Source organism: Amphiura filiformis, chromosome 15, assembly GCF_039555335.1.
Source record: "Amphiura filiformis chromosome 15, Afil_fr2py, whole genome shotgun sequence".
Classification (NCBI taxonomy): Eukaryota; Metazoa; Echinodermata; class Ophiuroidea; order Amphilepidida; family Amphiuridae; genus Amphiura; species Amphiura filiformis.
Window position 1 is genome coordinate 48,544,353 of NC_092642.1, and position 16,568 is coordinate 48,560,920.

The 16,568-nt window shown below is 35.4% G+C and overlaps 2 protein-coding genes across 2 annotated transcripts in view; one reads left to right on the plus strand and one right to left on the minus strand.

Annotated features, from left to right (window-relative positions):
* Window positions 1-16,568, plus strand: part of LOC140171766 (F-box/LRR-repeat protein 4-like) — a 238,554-nt gene that overhangs the window by 28,889 nt on the left and 193,097 nt on the right. The gene's annotated exons all lie outside the window — the stretch shown is intronic.
* Window positions 1-16,568, minus strand: part of LOC140170998 (5'-3' DNA helicase ZGRF1-like) — a 53,338-nt gene that overhangs the window by 517 nt on the left and 36,253 nt on the right. Inside the window, exons 23-25 of the mRNA XM_072194183.1 lie at window positions 15,981-16,109; window positions 1,813-1,922; window positions 660-962 (exon numbers count right to left, since the gene is read on the minus strand). Of these exons, the coding sequence (XP_072050284.1) occupies window positions 660-962; window positions 1,813-1,922; window positions 15,981-16,109 (542 nt within the window). The remainder of the gene's footprint in view (window positions 1-659; window positions 963-1,812; window positions 1,923-15,980; window positions 16,110-16,568) is intronic.

A 16,568-nucleotide genomic window follows, 5' to 3' on the forward strand; every position in this document is an offset into this window, starting at 1 on the left:
AGAGATGTGTGCACATGAGATAGACAATTTAGCAGAATAGGTATTTTTGTTAGATGGTTTGCCAGTTAAGTTTATTTCTTTGCTAATTATTTCTCTTTGTGTGGTATAAATAACATTCTGATGTGCGTAAAATTGTCGCCCTTTTTGGGAATTTCAGAATTTCAAATTCAAATTTTCATTCTGTGTACTCTTCTGTCAAAACACACACAAAATTTGAAATGGTCTGAAATTGTTTTGCCTGTCAGTCAGTCATTATAATTCCAATACAATTGTTTGCAATTCCGAAAATATTGTATTGCCAAGGTAACAAAGCATAAAAGGTCAACATCAATACTCCCGGTAGGACTCAATGGGCAACAACCAAGGTTCAGAGTTAATTAGGTAGTAGAACCTATTCTTTATTTGAATTGTAATGACAGGACAAAACAATTTGAGGCCATTTGCATCAAAATCAAAGCATTGTTGATGTTTTGACCCATGTAGCTTTTACCTTTTTGCAAATAACTCTGGGCGATGTATTTGTGTGTCTCAATGTGTTTCAAGGTACTTCAATATGTTTAGGTGTGTTACTATTTTGTATCAAGACATTTTGTCAACTTTGTGAAACTCTAAATGGTCCCTTTTTGGGAGAATAGCCCTTATATAACCAGAAAACATACCATCAGAGAAAGCAATGTGTTCTCTCAAAGCTGAACTCTTCACAAACCCTGGCATATTAGTTTCATCTGCATCATCAAAGGCCTCTTCTATACCGGGTTCTACCACAGTTTTAGCCTGTTTACAAGGTGACATTTTCTTCCTCTTAGCCTTCCTCTGATCAGACTCTGACACCGCAGTCATCTTTTTCCTTGAACTCTTTTTCTGACTGGCTGCCATTTCTTGTTGAGCTTGTTGTATTTCAGCAATCTTATCCTTCCACTGTCTGGTAAAAGCTTGCGCCGATTGAATTCCATCATGATATTCTGATAAAAGGCAAGATTAAATAATTGGATTGGATTTTATGGAACTTTGTTCTAGGAAAAAACTTTTTTTTTCAGACCTAAAACTGACCATTTGTGAAAAAAGAGGAAAATGCTTTAAAAAAAGAGGAAAATAGCACAAAATCATGCTAAAAACGCTCGAGCGCTCAACTTGGGCTGAAAATAACAAATAATGCATAAAAAGGAATAAAAAAGAGCACATCAGCTAAAAAGAGGAAAATTTTCAGGTCTGATTTTTTAAGCCACTACTCAGCCATGATATAGCAAAACAGAATAACTAAAAATTTTGACTGTCATACTGTTTCAAAGATAGCTTGATGTATCTCAGCCTAATTTGCCATTCTTACCAATTAAATATGGCAAAAGACCTTTTCTGAATTTTTTTAGGCAAAAGACTGTACCTATTATTAGTTAGGTAACTAATTAATCTAATAGGAAATAAGTAGAGATACGCTGATCTGCCAAATTAACAAACAAAAAATAGGACCCAGTGTTGGATTTTCAAGTTGGCAAAAACAATGTAAATTTACATAATCACTTTACAAAATCAACTGGATCTTTTGCTCAAATTAATTTCACTCAAATTGATTGAAAAAGAAAATTAAAGTGCATATTTCTAACTTCATTACCAACAACTTGCATTAAATATTTTTAAAAAGTATCAAATATTGAAAAAAACTTTGTAGAGTAAAAAATAATAATAATATTGAATGGCTTATTTTCGTGTGATACAAGAATATATTGCACTCGATAGAAAAGTATTCTTGTATCACACTCAAAGCCATTCAATATTATATAAATATTGTCCAGAAAGAAATGCATTTCTACCTACCTTGACATTTTTCCACTACTTGACCCCACAATGAATTCTCAGTCAATATCTTCAGGTTGCCTGCAATCAAAAGGTGATTCTTAGCTCGTGTCAAAGCAACATTGGTACGTCTGATGACAAAATAGAAAATAGAGGTTAAGGATGCACACAGGATCACTGAAGTGTTACATGGCCAAAATTGAGTTTTCATCATTAATGTCATCTTCAAACCGTATTTTATCTTGTCATTAATAGATTTTAAAGAAATCTTAAAATTTGAACCATAAGAAAAGCTATTTTAAAGACCCTTTTTCATTAAAAATTCGTCAAAATGCAAAAGCAAATAAATCATTGTTTTCCCATAATATATCGCGTTCTCGAACGCGTGCATCACGTGCATACAGCTAGCAAAGACACGCACACATGATAAACTGGATGGGCGAGGTGATTGCTGATTGAGGCGCTGAGTCGCCAATCGCGATAACTACCGTATTTTATCGTATTGATCTCTTCCAAGGTAGGTAAAGCTTGCACCATTGCATTATGAAACTGCGGGCCGACAGACCACCACCGTCCCCATCCTAGAATCAGTAGGCCTACTCGATAAATTTCGCCAAAAAAAGTGCTGATATAGTGGTATAAATTATAGGTTTTTATATGAACATAATTTAGTGAATTTTTTGACTTGAAAAGATGAAATTTATCTGTAAGAAGTAGTTACCCGTAAGAAGCCCTGTAATGATGACGCAATCTGGTAGATACGATAGAAAACGTAGGCCCTAAATATTTTGCTAGTAGGCTAGACTTAGCCCGTACATCATTAGGCTTATTGTTTTATGTTTAAAAATTTGTTTATTTCATTCATTCATTCATCATTCATTTCATTGTTATTATTTGATTTACCAAGTTGGTGTAGTTGGACAAGAATATAGGCCTATTATATTAGCTTATATTTATGCAGTCCCAGCCTTGGGTCGGGGGCCTCTGCGGTCCTTCAGTCTCGTCTTAATTTTGAAGACCACAAAAATAGGCAAGCAGTTACTCCCGGTAGGCCTATATTAGATACCTAAGGCCCTGAATAATGTTTCAAAGTGTTATTAAAACACGGATTTAAGATTCGTTCTCCTGATTGATTATGATTGCGATAAAAGCTTTTGGTTTTACAACACTTTTTGCGAATGTTTTGGCGAATGCCTTTTTATTTGCAATGTTTGCCTGGTTTTCAACTTTCACGCTTATAATGTTTTCTGCATACTTTAAAAGGTAAACTGCTTTAAAGCATTTTTTCGTGAATGTTTTCATGCAGTGTTTTAAAACGCTCTTTACAGCATGATGCCTATACGGTAGGCCTACTGCGCTGCATAAACCACAATCTAATTTAAAGCCACAAGTGTTCCGTTTTCTACTTTTGAAATTCGGTTTTGTTAGGCTATGTCAATTTCCGTGTTTTTCAGTTTTCTTGTGACCTCTCCGTGTTTTGCCCGTTTAACATAATAATTATATAGGCCTACTTTTTGTCCGTTTTACAAGAAGTTTATTCAAGACATATTACAACTTTTACCCCAATTTTTACTCGTTTATTTGATTGAAAACAACAACAGACACACTTTTTTTAAAATTTTTGTTGTTGTATTTTATTCACTTTTTATGCGGTACAAAATATTTTACAACTTATTGTAGCTTTAGGCCTAATAGGTAGGGTGGTTCTTATTTTACAAAAGTCTGAAATACCATGCTCCTACCCCTTAGAATGGTTCAGTTGGATGAAAAACTTATTCTGTAAAATTTTCAGGAAGATCGGACAATATTTACTGGTAGCCCAAGAGCCTCCAATATGGTGACCCCTGTCGTGATTATTGGTCATGGGACATTTTTGAACAATTTTAGGGGAGTATATTTTCAAAATAGAGTGTCTCTTGATATTCAATCTTTCTAAATGCATTAACAGTAACTAGTTTAACATGTATATAACAAAAGGTGCCCTGTATTTACTTCCATTGTTGTTTTAAACTCAACCAGATATGGCACTTTGTGCTGCGAATACTCTTAAATACCGGTCCTCGGCCATTTTCAAGCATTTGTAAGGGGGTCTAATATAAAAATAGAGTGTCTCTTGATACCCAATCTTTGTAATTGCTTAAAACAGTAACTAGTTTAACATGTATATAACAAAAGATGTCTTGTGTTCACTTCCATTGATTTTTTTAACTCAACTAAATATGGTAGTTTGTGCCGTGAGTACTCCTAAATACCGGTCAACAGCCATTTTCGAGCAACTTTTATAAGGGGTTTATTTTCAAACTAGACTGTCTCTTGATACTGAATCTTTGTACCTGCATTAAACACTAACTACTTTAACATATATATAACAAAAGATGTCTTTTAATCACTTGCATTGTTGTTTTAAACTCAACCAAATAGCAGTTATGTGCCGTGAGAACCTAAATACGGACTGGTCGTCATCCATTTTCAAGGGGGTCTATTTTCCCAACAGGGTGTCTCTTCATACTCAATCTTTGTAATTGTATTAACAGTAACTAGTTTAACATATCTATAACAAAGGCTGTCTTGTATTTACTTCCAATGTTGTTTTAAACTCAACCAGATATGGCAACTTGTGCCGTGAGTACCCCTAATGGTTGTCAGCCATTTTCCCAATAGAGTATCCATTGATACTCAATCTTTGCAATTGCATTAAGGGGTACTACACCCCTGTCCAATTTTAAGCCTATTTTTTTTGCAATTTTCTCAAAATTATAGCACATTGGTGACAAGTAAGATATGTATATTATAGGGGCAAGGACTACAACTACTGTACTGAAAATACAGCAACACAAAGCAAGTTTTTTAGTTATTGATTTATTGATCAAATATTGGTTTTCCCTCATTTTTGACTGTAACTCCACAACTGTTGGCTGTGCTGAAATAAAATTTCCAGTGCAGTAGTTGTAGTCCTTGCCCCTATAATATACATATCTTACTTGTCCCCAATGCGCCATAATTTTTGAGAAAAATGCAAAAATAGGCACAAAATTGGGCAGGGGTGTAGTACCCCTTAAAAGCAACTGAACTAGTATAACATAACAAAAACTGTTCTTTATTCCCATTCATTGTTCTCACCCAAATAACATAGTCTGTGCTGACTGTCAGACTGTGGGAATAGTTAATTTTATAATTTGCTGCAATTTATAAAAAGGATGTTGAATTTCTCATGGCTGTCAGGAAACTGGTGTTGATGCTCAGATACAACTTGCAAAAGGAACTGCAACTGGTATGGTCTTCATCGTGTTGAACTCCTGCACCAGTGCCACTCCATGCTCTGCATTAACGTTTATCACCTTAATGTTTTTAATGATTTCCACCCCTTCAAGAAAGTCATCACCATAATCACGGCTGGTCCAAGTTTCTGGATCATGATCCATAAATTCAGCTGATAATACCCGACTTCTCCAAGAGTCTTCTGGTATTCTGTGTGACAAAGTCTTCCAGTCGACTATCTGAAATTAGCCGTGCAGCAGCTTTGATGCGCTTGAGCGTTTCATTCTCACCCTCCCCATTTTGCATTGATTTTACCATTTCACATTTTGTGGCCACTGGAGCGATGGGATCGAAGAACCAAGGCTGCTGTAGAAAGATACCACAGGTGGAAACTTTACTTGGCAGGTGTTGACTATAGAGACATTTGCAGGCTGTCTTGTTGCTGTTAATGCCAATTACAAAGAGATTGAAGAATTAAGAGATCCACTCTATTTTGAAAATAGACCCCGTAAATAAAATTGCTCGAAAATGGCTGACGATCGACCATGTTCTCACAGCATACACAAACTATCATATCTGGTTGAGAATAAAACAATGAAAGTGAATACAGGACATCTTTCGTTATATACATGTTAAGTTATTTGCTGTTAATGCAATTACAAAGATTGAGTATCAAGAAGCACTCTATTTTGAAAATAGGCCCCCTTATAGTTGCTCGAAAATGGCTGACAACCGGCCATATTTTAATACTCACGAGCACAAACTACCATACCTAGTTGAGAATAAAACAACAATGGAAGTGAATACAAGACATCTTTTGCTATCTATATATGTTTACTGTTTGCTGTTAATGCAATTACAAAGATTCAGTATCAAGAGACACTCTATTTTGAAAACAGACCCCTCATAAAATTGCTCGAAAATGGCCGGCTTTTGACCGGTATTTAGGAGTCTTCACGGCACAAACTACCATATTTGGTTGAGTTTAAAGCAACAATAGAAGTGAATACATGACATCTTTTGTTATATACATGTTAAACTAGTTACTGTTAATGCATTTACAAAGATTGAGTATCAAGAGACACTCTATTTTTTATATTAGACTCCCTTACAAATGCTTGAAAATGGCCGAGGACCATTTAGGAGTATTTGCAGCACGAAGTGCCATATCTGGTGGAGTTTAAAACAACAATGGAAGTAAATACAAGGCACCTTTTGTTATATACATGTTAAACTAGTTACTGTTAATGCATTTAGAAAGATTGAATATCAAGAGACACTCTATTTTGAAAATATACTCCCCTAAAATCGCTCAAAAATGTTCGATGACAAATAATCATGACAGGGGTGACCATATTGGAGGCTCCTGGGCTACCAGTAAATATTGTCCGATCTTCCTGAAAATTTTACAGAATAAGTTTTTCACCCAACTGAACCATTCTAAGGGGTAGGAGCATGGTATTTCAGACTTTTGTAAAATAAGAACCACCCTACTAATAGGCCTATGACCTTTGTACGTGTTTGACATTCCGTAAAAAGTTAAAAATAAAATATGATAACTACAAACAATTACAATAACAAAAACGGAATATTGAGTAATGCGACACATCAGAATCTTTTCAAATTTTACTTGGGATTCATGTGGTGTAGGCCTAGCTATAACGGGCGTTAAAATCTCATTGGCGCGACGGGCCGTTGTGGTGCCTCTCAAGCACTAACTAAAAAGAAAAAGCAACGAGTAGTAACAACATCATGTTTGCGGTTCAGAAAAGGACAATGAACATAAAATGCAATATTTGTCAACACCAAAAAAAAAAAAAAAAAGAAAGAAAATAACCAAAAACGATAAATTAAAAACATTGCATTTTTAAAGCAAAATTAAGAAAATTAGGACAAAACAGAAATCACAATTATAATATGTCTCAATTTATTCTTCATTTCATAAAACTTCCTGATTATCTGCTAAAATAATTGCTTGTCAGTTATTCTATGCTACTTTTAATGTTCTGATGTCCGCAAATTTTAATACAGAGCATGATCTTTTTTTAAATACTGAACAGGACAAAATTGTGCTTAAATAATCATGGTTTCGTTCGCTGCAACACTACCATGCACTGTGCAACTTATTCACAGTAACCTGTCTGTCTGTCCGCTGCCCTGTCGCTCCTCAAACGCTGATCGCGACTCCATGATGCAGCCGCTGCCTTGCCGGAAGCTCTGCTGCACCATGGAAACAAGACTGCAGTAAATAAAATGATTACACCATGTGGATAAATATCTGCCGAATGTGCACGGATAATTTAGTAAAATTGTATATTTTACCTTCTAAATCACCAAAAAAATGCCAATCTGCTGCAGCTGGACGCCCCTTCTCATTTTCTAACTTGACCAAACGTCACAAGTCACCGGATTATATATTTATGGAATAATCTTCAAAAATGGACCTAAAATCCGCTGTATTTTTCTAAATCGCGATTTTCGCAAGTTCACTTTTGACCACTTTTAACCTTTTTTTTTCCGCCATAGCGTCTAACTGAAGCATCACTGAGGTAAGTGTTTAAGTCAAACGTTTAGATATGGCCAAAATCTAGATAGTGTTTTTTCTTTTTTTTTAATTAGGGCCTAGAACTTTTTTTATCACCCATGATTCAAAAATTTGAACACGGGTCATACGTTTTTACTGATTTTTTGCCTATATTTTAAAAACTAAGCAAAATTTCGAAAAAAAAAAAAAACACTTCCTAGATTTATTTGTCTAAATTAATCAAATTCATGTTTTACAGTTTTTGATTTTCAAATAATTTTTTTATGGCGGACCAAAAATTTTTGGTCAAAAAAGCCGTTTTTTGGGATTTTCTCGAAAATTGTACTTTTTGACCCAAAACTGACATTTTAAATGGATTGATGAGCTCATTTCGCTCAAAAAATGTATACTTTTATATACTTTACATAAATAGTTTTCGAGTTATGAGGTGAATAATAATGGATAATTAGTGATCCTGTGTGCCTCCTTAAAGGGGTAGTCCATATCATGGGGGTGGTTCTGTATGCATGGATTGTCCCATAATTTACTCTATATGTATTAGATTTTACTAATTAAAATTAAACTGCAGCTACCTAATATTAAGCTACATGTATTAGCCCTAATTAACAGTATTAGATTTTACTCCTAGCAAAGTCCAAAAATAAAACTGCAGTTACCTAATATTAAGCTACATGTATTAGCCCTTAACAGTATCTGCAATAATATAGAATAAGGTTTGAAAATATTAAGAAATTTATTTCTCCGTAGGAGTAATCTCCACAGTGTCTAAATGCTACACTTATGCTATATATGTTTCAGTTTCAGTTTTTCAGTTTTTATATGCCCAATGATGTCTGAGCCTGGATGCCATACATCCTTCACCCTCCAGTCTGTCTTTATATTTTATTTAATCAATAGATTTTTAATCAATTTTGTATAAGAATGTTTTGCAGAACGTATAGGTGTAGTGAGGCGAGAAGAGACAAGCAGTGATCACTGACTAGGTTCACATGTGTTGATTTTCGTGCTATTAGGTTTAACTGTAACAGAGAACGTCTGAAACAGAAGGGAAGGAAATCCCAGGAGTTTCTCAACCACAGGCAGGTAAACCGAGAAGAGAGTTTATCAGCGGCTTCTGTAGGAATGGCCATCAAAGAGATGCTGAGAGATTTTCACTTATATTGAGATAGTTTTATTTCTAAATCAAAGGAAGACTGTGACAAAACAATGGGCCGAAGCATCACAGCAATTGAAACAGAACACTGGGCTGTTGTTCTATTTAAAGGTAACAAGTCTCAGTTCAAATCCAACTCAGACATGCTGGAAAAATGGGAGAAAGGAGTAAGTTAACTGGATCTGGGAGACTAGACTTAATAAAATGAAAAGTAGTCAGAGCAATTGATGACCTAAAAAAGCGGAACAAGTTAGTCCGACTGGCGGAGAAGTCTGATGCAGGTTGGTCTGCTGTTGACAAGTATTTAAATTAGCCAACAATTCTGACAATGATAAAAAGATCTGACAAGTGCAATCATGTGCGTCAAGAAAATGCAAGAATCATGCACTGCATGCATCATCTGTGTCCAAGTTCAACCATGCAGAGTAAATACAGCCCTCTACCTCTGGTTCTTCTTTTTTTTCGCGGCCTTGAGCAGAGGAATAGATTCTCATTTGGGTAACATGCTACAACACAGCAAATCAATGATGGCATGCAGGAGGAGCGAAGCCCAGCGATATCTGTTCCGCATGCGCAAGAGATGGTCATTGGCGGAGCAATTACCCATTTGGTGTACAACAATCAAACGCCAAAGATGGCAGCACACAGGGGCAAACATAAATGTTCAAGTAATTTAGCGATGCAGTCAAACCTATCAGGTATTTGTGTTGTGAATACAAACTCATGAGGAGTAAATTAGTAGCCAAATCTGTGAAAAGTGATTTGATTCAGGCCAAATACCAAATATTGAGAAATCGCAGTTGACCCCAACCAGATTTCTAATCTGGTTAGGACCGAATTGGAACAGTGAGGAAATGTGTATCGAAATGTCGCAGAGAATTAAGAATCTCCGTCTTTCTGAAATGTGTATCAAAAGCAAGGTAAGTTGCCATTCATATAGATCTGCTAGACAAATAGCTTCATTAGCTGGTAAGATAATTTCACTGTATCCAGTATTTAATACAATTTGACAATTGATGTCAAGATGTATGTATTATGAAAGAGCACATTCGGATAAGACATATTCATATAGTGCACAGTAATAGTAAGTTCATAGAGGAGTTGTTCGACTGGAAGAACAATTTGATCAATTTGAATTTAGCGTATGCTTTTTGAAGGTAGTTGTGTATACAGACGCCAGTCAGACAGGTTGCGGGGTGTGGGCTATGGAATGCAACAGCATGAAATTGCAACAAAATTGGAGCATTCAAGAAGTTGCACAGAGCTCTACATGGAGGGAGTTGAAGGTGGTAGAATTAACGGTGCTGGTGTTTGCACCAGTGCAGTGTTATCTGGTAGGACAGTAAAATTGTTCACTGATAATACTGGAGTTGTATCAGTAGTTGCAAAAGGTAGTATGGTCAAGACAAGCATTTCTCTGAAGTTGCAATGGGCTCTCAAGGAAGACAACATGCAAGCAGATTTTGCTCTGTAGACTGATAGATTTTGATGATTGGGATTTGATAACAGGGTTTTTTTCAGTTTATGGATGGCATGTGGGGTCAACATACCATGAAGGTTTGCAATTGAATACCTGAGTGGAAGAAGGGCCCAACTCCAATTTTTTACAAAAATGAGTTAGACCCAGCATTTTATTGCCAGCAGACCTTTCTTCCTTGTGTGTGAAAGATGAGCCAAAATCCCTCTCTAAATAATCTTCCACGTACACTTAATCATGAGTTTTCATGGAAGAAAGGCCCAACTCCATGGAGTTGGGCCCTTCTTCCACAAATATAGGGTTAAAGAGGAATTTTGTTCATCCATGAAATCTGCTTTTCACTACAATAAATTTTCTTGCTAACATATCACATGAGTTCTACTTGGGCAATTAATGGTGATTACCTAATTTCTGTAGCTATTTATAACACAGAACTGGCACTTGCAGTATATTAGTGGAAGAAGGGCCCAACTCCAGCTCGTATTAAGACCTGTACCGTTGCCATGGAAACATCATATATAATTTTGAATGTATGTACTATTGTATGTTCATGTATTAAAGGTCCCCTGAAGATGAAAACATTCTGTCTATAAAACTTTTCCAAATATTAAGTTTTTTCTTAATATCTCAAAAACAGTTTTGATGGAGTTGGGCCCTTCTTCCACTCAGGTATTCAATTGTAAAATTAGTAGGTTTAATTTGAAATATTGGTGCCCACAAACAGAACATGAAGCACTTGTTTCCAATTGAGCTGGTGAGAATAACTGGTTGGTCCCGCCTATTAAGCCAAGTCGGAGAAATCCTAGCAGACATTAAAGCTTGCTCAGCGGAACGAACATTGGTTGTGCCGAGTGGCCTTCTGGTTATTTCTGGCTGTTGCTTTTCTCAGCACAGTCTGTTTGCGCAATTAGTATCTCACATTATAAAGCTGCATGACTAGCAATATATATTTGTGCAGTGTTATGTATCAGACTGGGTATTTAATGTAAATGCAGATCAGCCAGATGAACAATTGACAGAATTATTGTTGCATAAAACAACTGAGCTGCATAGCTTCAAATTGAGAATGAGTGTAAGTTTATATATAAATGAAGCTGTATAGCCATATCGAGAGCTGATCCATATGAACGATTACTGCAGGATAGATATAGGTCCAGTGAGACGATAACATTTTGAACGTAATGTAGTATAGTGGAAACATTTGTTTATATTTTGCACATCATCAGCTGTAGACGAATATGACTGCATTGTAGCACAAGTGCTTGTAGTGTCAAGGGCAGAGAATACTGCATACAAATACAACAGAGCTCTAGTAGGCTGGACCAAGTGGTGTTCGATAAATCAGGTATTTCAAGTTCCTGCTAGTGCAGAGGACATAAGCCAGTATATGCTGTCTACGTACCAATCGTAAGCTCCAAATTCCAGAACAGCATAATTCTTCTATTGCCAAGAAAAGTGAGAGAAGCAATTTTCATCAAGAAAGAGACCAGCCCCACCCTTAATAGGGACAGGGGCCGTGAACTTTCCAAAATCTATGACACTTTGCTTCTAGAAACACCTGATAAAAGGTCAAAAAAAGGACATTGTCAACAGGAAGTACAAGTCATACATCAGTCATTCACTAGTATCACACCGCTGATGACGGAGTATGGTTACTCTGAAATTATTCAGACAAAAATGTGAGTGTTATTGACTAGTTTTATACTTTTCTTTGAATTCTTCTATGCTTTGACGTGGCACTATGACTGCAAGTCAGATATTAATGATAGTATATTGCAAAGGCTGTTATACAAACCAGTGCTCAAGGAAGAAGCAGTTACACCAGAAATATTAACAGACAATAGATAATAATGGTGCATCAAACAACTTTATGAAGGTCCACTTATGTGTAGTAGTTTTGTTGGCTTATGCTGCTTTTCTTAGATATGAAGAGTTGATCAATATTAGTACAGGTTCTGAGGGCAAACAGAATAAGCAAGCAATCACCAAGCAATTCCACCAATTCGGGACTCAAAATAACAGTAGAAATTAACCTAAAATCTGTAAATTTTCTAGATGTCCACCTAAATCTCATGGATGGGAGTCCTAAGCCATATCGCAAACCTAACAACCCACCAGTTTACATCAACACCAAATCCAACCATGAACCACCCCACTATAATAACCAAGAATATACCGGCAGCCATTGGAAAAAGAGTTTCCAACTTGTCTTCAAATGAGGAGATATTCAATGCAGCAGCTGACAAATACAACAACGCTCTGAAATCTTGCGGATATACAGAAACAATCAAGTTCAGCAAAAGGGAAACAACACAAAGAAACAATCATAACAAACGAAACAGAAAGAGAAAAGTGATATGGTTCAACCCTCCGTATAGCATGAATGTCAAAACCAATGTAGGGGAGCTTTTATAAAACTGATTAAAAAGCATTTCCCTAAAGGCACCAAGTTGAACAAAATTTTCAACAGTAATAGCATGAAAGTCAGCTACTGCTGCATGCCAAATATGTGTAGCTTTTAACATCCCACAATAGTCCGTGGTGCAGCTGGTATCTTGAGTAGTGTGAGATCTAGAAATTGTTTGGGCAGAATTTAATACTGATCAAGGGAAATGTTTGTTTGGTGTTTATTATAGGCCTCCATCTGAAAATAAATGTGGTTTGGAGATTTTGGATGATAACCTTAGTAAAATTCAAGCTTCAAACAGATCCTATAAATTGTGTTCTCTTGTTGGTGATTTTAACATTCATATTGATTGGATTAATGAGCATGCAACAAAGGGCTCTCTGCCAAATAGTCTTCTTGATGTGATGCACTCAAGTGGTTTTACACAAGTTCTTAAAGAGCCTACTTTTAAGACTCTTAATGGAATTGATCACTTTCTTGATTTGGTTTTTGTTTCTGATCCATCATTTGTATTATCTTGTAATTCCACTTATAATTTGCATGGTTGTGACCACTCAGCAGTTAAATGTATGTTGAATATGTTTCCTCTTAAGACTAAGTCAATTAACAAGGCTGTTTACTGTCTAAATAAGGCTGATTTTGATCAAATGAAGTATTTGCTTGTAAATAGTCCATGGTATTCATGTTTTGATGATAATGTTAATGTTATGTGGAATACGGCCGAATCCATTATTATGTCTTGTATAGATAACTCGGTACCCAAGAAAGTGGTTAAAAGAAATAATTCATTACCTTGGATAAATAAGGATATTAGAAAATTATGTACAAAGAAAAAGATGTTATATAAAAGATCTAAAGTAAGTAAGTCTCCTGTAGCATTGCAGCAGTTTAAGGACTGTAGTAATAAATTGAAAGCTGCAATTAGAAAGTCATAGAAATTATACATATGAAATTTCAAAAATGTTAAGAGAAATCCTAAGAAATTTTGGTCTTATGTTTCTTCTTCCAAAAAGTGTTCTGAAAATACTTGTTTTACTGTTGATAATGATGTAATTACTGATCCAGATGATATTGCTAATGTATTCAATACTCATTTTTCAAGCAAGTTTGTTGATATGTATGAACCTATTGATCTTGACTCTTTGCCTGATTCCATTCCTTCACATGGGGCAGCCCCTTTTTCTTGTGAGCCTATTACAGTAAGTGAAGTGGCTGATGTTCTTAAGAATCTTGATTCGTCCAAATCTCCTGGTCCTGATGGCATACTTCCTGTCTTTTTGAAGGTTTGTTGTAATGAATTAGCCCCAGTATTATGTGGTCTGTTTAATGTTTTTCTACAACATGGTCAAGTCCCTGGTGCTTGGAAAGAGGCCAATATAATGTTGTCCCTATCTATAAGGGTTCTGGAAAGCCCAAGGATGATGTTAGTAGTTACCGCCCAGTTTCTTTGACAAGTATCGTGGGTAAGGTTATGGAAAAATTAGTTTCTTCTCGTATAATGAATTATGTCAATGAAAATGGTATTCTGTCTGATAATCAATTTGGTTTTCGGAGTGGCAGAAATTGTGAGCAAATGTTGTCAAAATTTTTCCATTTGCTTAGTAAATCATTGGATGATCGTAAATGTTGGCTTGTTGATGGTATTTTCTTGGATTTTAGTTCTGCATTTGATAAAGTAGACCACAATCTTTTGCTTGGTAAACTTCATTCTATGGGAATTAGAGGTCAACTTCTTAGGTGGATTCAAAACTTTTTGTACATGCGTAGGCAAAGGATTATTTTCAAAGGTGTAGTTCCTGAGTGGTGTAATGTAACTTCTGGTGTTCGTCAAGGCTCTGTGCTTGGTCCAATTTTGTTTCTGCTGTTTGTTAATGACTTAAATGATGTGGTTTCTTCTTCTCTTTTCCAATTCGCTGATGATAATTCAATTGTCCATCCTATCTATGGTGATTTAGACCATAAGATTCTTCAACAGGACATTGAAAATATTTTTCAATGGTCAGTTTGTAACAAACTTCCTTTGAACCTTTCAAAGTGTTCCACCATGCACATGACTAGATCTAAGTCTCCTAAATTCTGTAGTTCTTATATTATGGGCAGTGATGAGCTTAAAGAAGTTGATGAATTCAAGCTGCTTGGCGTTACTTTCAGTAAGGACCTTTCTTTTGACTCTCATATTGGTATTGTGGCTAATAAAATTTCTAAGCTCTCCGGTTTTATAGTTAGATGTACTAGAAATATGACTTCTGATGCTTTACTTAATCTTTACAAATCTCTCATTTTGCCACATATTGTTTATTGTGTTTGTGTCTGGTCTCCATTTCAAAGGAATCATATTGATAGGTTGGAAAAATCCAGAGGAAAATCACTGCGTACTTTGTTCTACAAAGATTTTCCTGAAGTTGATTTTGATGATCGTCCGTCATATTCTAAGAGGCTTGTAGATCTTGAATTGATTAAGCTTGAGGATGTTTACAAGTGTCAAAGATTAGTCTTGGGATTTAAAATAATCAATGAGATTGGACCGCCTTCGTTTAGTTCACTGGTTCAAAGAAGTATTTTAGATAATTCTAGGCTATTGCATCAATCTGCCAAATCTTTATCTTTCTTTAATTCTATGTTTGTTTCCCTCCCACGTCTTTGGAATGGAATTCCCTCTGAATTGCATCATGTTAACAATCTTGTTGTATTTAAGTCTGAATGTAAATCTTTTTACTTGAATATGCTTAAATGATCTTGTGGTATTTAATGTTTTGGCTTATGTATTTTCAAATGCCTTTATTTTATGTATTGGCTTATATATATTTTATATATATATATATTTTTTTTTTTTTTATTCATGTGGGCACTTCTGTGTTTGGGCTTTTAGCCCATTCACTCATCCTGAATTACTTGCTTTAGTCATGTGTAAGAAATGTAAAGTGTGTATAAATGTACTGTTATTTTGTTACTTTGTATTTTGCAAGTAATTCAAATAAATATTATTATACAAGGAACATAGGGTACACTTGGGTTCAGAGGGCAAGATTAGTTTGCTCAAGCAAGTGGGGGAAAAATATTTTATATAGAACATCTCTGAATAAAAGTCTTTAATGCTCTGCATGCTAGCCACAGGCTTCAACATAAAAATGTCCCAAGTTTTGAGATAATTTCTCAAAATATCAAGAGCTATCTCATGAATCACTGAACCAATACTAGGCTTGTTTGTACTCATTTTAATGCATTTATTATGCTGATGCCAAATATGGTGATTAAAATTTACAATTCTGAAATTTTTGAATTAAAAAAAAAAGTGTCATCTGCAGTCGACACCCGCAGGAAGAGAGTTCAAGTTAATGCTAACACTTACTTGTCCGAATCAGCAAATCCCATGTAGTCTGTCCTGACAGATGATAAGATGATGATGCCTTTCTCTCCTCCCTGGAATGCATCTACTGTAGATATCTGAATAGATTTCATCTCACTAGCTTTGTCAATGCTAGAAGGAGGAGAAAATAAAGTAAGAGGAAATACTCATGATTAGCCAAACTTATCATATCATTGTGATTTCTGTATACTATTCCCCATTCCAGAAAAATACCGAACTAATTTTTTGGGATTAAAAAAATATTATCCTGTTTTGCCAAATGAAACATAGCTAAATCCTAATCCTTTAGTTAGTCCTAACTTATTAGCAATAAAGGTCAAATTTTAATATTTGGCCAATTTTTGGAAATAAAGGCCAAAAACAGGATAGGGTGTTTTTTTTCAAGAAATTAGTAATCTCCAGTTAGGACTAAATTAATGATTAGGATTGAGCTGTTTCATTGGCAGAACTTGATAATATTTTTTTAATCCCAAAAAAATAGTGCTGTATTTTTCTGGAATCAGCTTATTATAAACTGTCACTTTATAACCAGTTAGGAAAGAGAGCACAACACAGCCTCACTAAAGTGGG